Genomic DNA, 5246 nt, shown 5'->3' on the forward strand with positions numbered 1-5246 from the left:
TATATATATATATATATACAGACATATATGCATATATATATATATACAGATATATATATATATATACATATACAGACATATATATATATATATATATATAAATATAAATATATATATATATATATCTGTATATATAAATTTGTGTTGTTTGCAGAGTTGGAGTCAATGCATGCATTAATAAATTCTTTTGTTGCGGGCTTCTTCAGTGCGACGCCTTTTGAATCTGCTCTCTTACCTTTCACACACTTCTGCGTAAGGGTTTAGGGTTTAGGGTTTAGGGTTTAGGGTTTAGGGTTTAGGGTTTAGGGTTTACGGGTTAGGGGCTAGGGTTTAGGGGTTAGGGGTTAGCGGTTATGGGTTAGGGTTGAGGGGTGAGGGCTTAGGGTTTAGGGTTTAGGGTTTAGGGTTTACGGTGTAGGGTCTTAAAGTCTAGGGTTTAGGGTTTAGGGTTTAGGGTTTAGGGTTTGCTGATTTGTTTTATATCAGGATTGCCTGAGGAAGACGCTCCTTGATTTGGTAATTCATTTTTGCAGCAGCAGCAGCAGCAGCAGCAGTAGCAAGAGCAGCAGAAGCAGAAGCAGCAGCAGCAGCTGCTATAGCAGCAGCAGCAGCAGCTGTTGATGATGCTATAGCAGACTCAGGCTAACACTGCACAACGCGCTGGCAGACCCTAAACCCTAAACCCTAAAACCTTAACCCTAAACCCCTACTCTAAACCTTAAACCCTTAACTGTAAACCCTAAACCCTAATACCTTAACTGTAAACCCTAAACCCTAATTATTTTTTTGCAGAGCCCCAACATTGAAAATGCGCTGTGTGGCGGTGCGGAGACGTTGAGAAGAATACGAAGAGCCGAAGTAAACCCTAAACCCTAAACCCTAAACCCTTAACACTAGACCCGTATCCCTAAACCCTAAACCCTTAAACATAAACCCTGGCCCCTCAATCGTACAGATTCTAGGCCTTGAAAGAGCAGCGGCGCAGCTGTATGCGATTGAGGGTTTAGGGTTTAGGGTTTAGGGTTTAGGGTTTAGGGTTTGGGGTTCAATGATCAGATGCTGCTACACCAAAGAAGTGAAGCTGCACGCGAGGCCTGCCACTACACGCAGGTGGGTTTAGGGTTTAGGGTTTAGGGTTTAGGGTTTATTGTCTATTCTTTAGGGTTTCTTGTTTAGGGTTTGCTGTCTATTCTTTAAGGTTTCTTGCTCAGGGTTTATTGTTTAGGGTTTAGGGTTTAGGGTTTAGGGTTTGGCGTGCCTTCAGAAGCTGGCTGCATTGAAGCAACAGCCCCAGTTGACTCCAAAGGCTCAGCTTCGCGTGCAAAGAGTGAGGCCCTCTAAACCCTAAACCCTAAACCTTAATCCCTTTATGCTGGCTTCTAGGGTTAGGATTTAGCGTTGAGGGCAAAGGGTCTAGGGTTTAGGGTTTAGGGTTTAGGGTTTTGTGTGTGCCGCTCCAGAACGAACAAAAGCTCTCCAAGGCTCTCGCCAACTTTTATGAAAAGGAAAAAGTAGTGAAGTAGGGTTTAGGGTTTAGGGTTTAAGGGTTTAGGGTTTAAGGGTTTAGGGTTTAGGGTTTAAGGGTTTGGGGTTTAAGGGTTTAGGGTTTAAGGGCTTAGGGTTTAGGGGTTTAGGGTTTAAGGTTTTGTAGCGTTTCGTTTGGAGTGCATAGGCAAATATTTCACCCTAAACCCTAAACCCTAAACCCTAAAATTCAAACCCTAAACGCTAAGCATTAAACCCTAAACCCTGAGCTCCAAACCCTAAACCCTCGGCTATCGATGTTGGTTCTTCAGGGCACAAGCGGAGGAATTCCTCGCAAACAGATATATGATAGCGGCCTCACACGTCAGCAAGGTGAAGAAGGGTTTAGGGTTTAGGGTTTAGGGTTTAGGGTTTAGGGTTTAGGGTCTAGGGTCTAGGGTTTAGGGTTTATTTGTTATTACTTTCCGTCTCCCTATGTTGGATATATATATATATATATATATATATATTCAGTCGATGCATTTCTTTGTATTTGTTTATTTTATTTATTTATTGTGCATTTATAATTAATTAATTAATTAATTAATTAATTAACTTATTTATTTATTTATTTGCGGTGTATGCGCAGTGTTTATCTGTCTCTGCCGACTTTGCTTTTTCTCTGTCTCCTTTTGCATTTCCTCTCTGCCGTTCTTTAGAACAAATTAAAGTAATTCATTTTACTAAACCAATTAATAAAGACCTATGTAAGCACGCCAAACACTCTGCTGCTGCTGCTGCTGTTGATGCTGCTGCTGCTGCTGCTGTTGATGCTGCTGCTGCTGCTGCTGTTGATGCTGCTATTGATGCTGCTGACGCTGCTGCTGCTGTTTATGCTGCTGCTGCTGTTATTTATGCTGCTGCTGCTGTTTATGCTGCTGATGCTGATTCTGATGCTGTTGCTGCTGCTGGCTCTGCTGCTGTTGCTGCTGCTGACGCTGCTGCTGCTGTTTATGCTGTTGCTGTTGCTGCTCCTGCTGCTGTTATTTATGCTGCTGCTGCTGTTAGTTATTTATGCTGTTGCTGTTGCGGCTTCGATGGGTCTTGCTGTTGCTGCTCTCTACCCTCCTGCTTCTGTTGCTGCTGCTGCTGCTTTTTGTGCTGCTGCTGCTGCTGCCTTTGCTGCTGCTGCTGCTGCTGCTGCTGCTGCTGCTGTTAATAGGCATAAGCCAAGGGGATGTTGCACCTCCTTTTTCTTTTTCTGCTTCCTCTTATGAAGCAGCAGCAGCAGCAGCAGCAGAAGCAGCAGACGCAGCAGCAGCAGCAGCAGCACAACCATACGGAGGGGCCCCAGTCTGGCATTTGGCTCGGAGCGATAGTGATTTCAGCAGCGACACTGCAGCAGCAGCAGCAGCAGCAGAAACAGCAGCAGCAGCAGACGCAGCAGCAGCAGACGCAACAGCAGCAGCAGCAGACGCAACAGCAGCAGCAGCAGCAACAGGCTCCCCTAGGGCCTTTGGGGGGCCCCCAGATTCTAATGAGGGGCCCCTGCTGGTGCCCTTGGAGTCGCTGCCCCCAACAGCGCAGCTGCTGCCGCAGCAGCAGCTGCTGCAGCAGCAGCAGCAACTGCAGCAGCATCAGTTGCTACTGCAGCAAGCACGACGGCAGCAAGGGTCCCCAACAAGAACTTTCGTTCGGGCTTGCTCTTCTCCTGAGATGCAGCAGCTGCAGCAGCTGCAGCAGCAACTGCAGCAACAGCAGCAGCGCCTACAGCAACAGCAGCAGCAGCTGCAGCAGCAGCAACAACAGCAGCAGCAGCAGCAGCAGATGCTGCAGCAGATGGGCAGCAGGAAGACCGTTGATTTGTCTCCTTCTACTTCGCGTTTAAGCCGAGCTGCATCTCGCTTGATCTCAGCCATTAAAAGCAAGATGCCGCAGCAGCAGCAGCAGCAGCAACAGCAACAGCAGCAGCAGCAGCAGCAGCAGGGCAGCAGCTTACGCAGCCGTTCTCTCTCCCTGCTGCACCGCAAACCCTCAGATGATTCAATAATCTTTTCTTCTGAATCTCGCTGCAGCAAATACGGAGGGGCCCCTCAATCCGATGCTTCAGGGGCCCCCAGCCCTTTCTTCTCTAAACCTTCGCTTCATCAAACCCAATATAATAACACCCCACAAGGAGGGGCCCCTACAAAGTCCCTTTCAGGGGGGCCCCCAGGGGCCCCCATGGGGGCCCTTTTAGGGGGCCCCCAAGGGGGCCCCTCAGGGTCTCCTATGGGGGCCCTTTCAGGGGGGGGCCCCTCAGGGTCTCCTAGGGGGGCCCCTAAGGGGGCCCTTTCAGGGGGGGGCCCCTCAGGGTCTCCCACGGGGGCCCCTATGGGGGCCCTTTCAGGGGGCCCCCAAGGGGGCCCCTCAGGGTCCCCTAAAGGGGCCCTTTTACGGAGTCTTTCGGGGGCCCCTTTAATGGGTACCTCAGAGCCCCCTCAAGGGGGCCCCTCCGGGGCCCCTTTAAAAGGCCCTGTGGGGGCCCCTCCAGGGGGCCCCTTGGGGGCCCCTGTAAAGGGCTCCGTGGGGACCCCTCAAGGGGGCCCCTTTGGGGCCCCTCTAAAGGGCCCCGTGGGGGCCCCTCCAGGGGGCCCCTTGGGGGGCCCTGTAAAGGGCTCCGTGGGGGCCCCTCTAGGGGACCCTTTTGGGGCCCCTCTAGGGGGCCCCGTGGGGGCCCCCATGAGGTTTTCTAATTCAGTGGGGGGGGCCCCTATAGGGTCCTTTTCAGGGGGCCCCTCGGGGGCCCCCATGAGGACCCTTTCGGGGGGCCCCACGGGGGCCCCCACAAGTACGTTTTTAGGGGGAGGGGCCCCCATGAAGACCCTTTCGGGGGGCCCCTTGGGGCCCCCCTTGAGAAGTCTTTCAGGGAGCCCCTCTCCGAGAAACATAGCAGCAACAGCAGCTGCAGCAGGAGCAGCAGCAGCAGCAGCAGATTCAATTGAGGAGAGGCAGTGGAGTAAAGGGAATACCCACGAGAAGCCCGCTGGCAGCCAGTCAGCAGCAGCAGCAGCAGCAGCAGCAGCAGCAGCAGGACAGGGGAGACATCCTTCTTTCTGCTTTTCGGAGCCTCTGCAGCAGCAGCAGCAGCAGCAGCAGCAGCAGAGGGATATGAAGGGGGGCCCTCGTTTCTCTTCTGCTGGCAGCAGCAAACGCTGGGGGCCCCCTACCCGCAATGATAGACCCTTAGAGGCCCCCCACCCTAAAGACATCTGGGGGCCCCCCAAAATGTAGGGTTTAGGGTTTAGGGTTTAGGGTTTAGGGTTTAGGGTTGCTGAAGCTGCAGCAACACCTTTCCCCATCGTCACAGCTGAAACCCAAACCCCACAAACGATGTTTTATGCTTAATGCTTTAGGGTTTAGGGTTTAGGGTTTAGGATTTAGGGTATAGGGTTTAGGGTTTGGGTTTTAAGAGTGCGTATTTCTTTTTCTTCTCGGAGTATATCCAGGCGGACCGCTCCTCTGCGAGGTGGAGGGCGGCTAGCTAGCTAGCTAGCTAGCTAGCTCGCTAGGTAGATAGCTAGCTAGCTAGCTAGGTAGATAGATAGCTGGATAGCTAGGTACACAGATACCTAGACAGATAGCTGTCTAGCTAGTCAGCTAGCTAGCTAGGCAGATAGATAGCTAGCCCGCTAACTGGGTAGCTACTTAGCTAGCTAGCTAGCTAGCTAGGAGGCTAGCTGGGTATTTGGCTAGCCAACAAGCCGGGTAATTCGCTAGCTAGCCGGATAGTCTGCTAGCTA

General features: G+C 51.4%; 1 protein-coding gene across 1 annotated transcript; it reads left to right on the forward strand.

The window, feature by feature from the left end:
• Positions 1–486: 486 nt before the first annotated feature.
• On the forward strand, positions 487–4737 carry EAH_00060460 (hypothetical protein, conserved; the record flags this gene model as incomplete). Its single annotated transcript, XM_013393451.1, has 6 exons — positions 487–516; positions 1057–1110; positions 1265–1327; positions 1461–1514; positions 2114–2231; positions 2687–4737. Coding segments are annotated over 6 exons (2370 nt in total), but the record flags the coding sequence as incomplete, so codon positions are not given.
• Between the last annotated feature and the right edge of the window lie 509 nt (positions 4738–5246).

This window comes from Eimeria acervulina, genomic scaffold (assembly GCF_000499425.1).
Source record: "Eimeria acervulina Houghton genomic scaffold, Eah_scaff1504, whole genome shotgun sequence".
NCBI classification, from domain to species: domain Eukaryota; phylum Apicomplexa; class Conoidasida; order Eucoccidiorida; family Eimeriidae; genus Eimeria; species Eimeria acervulina.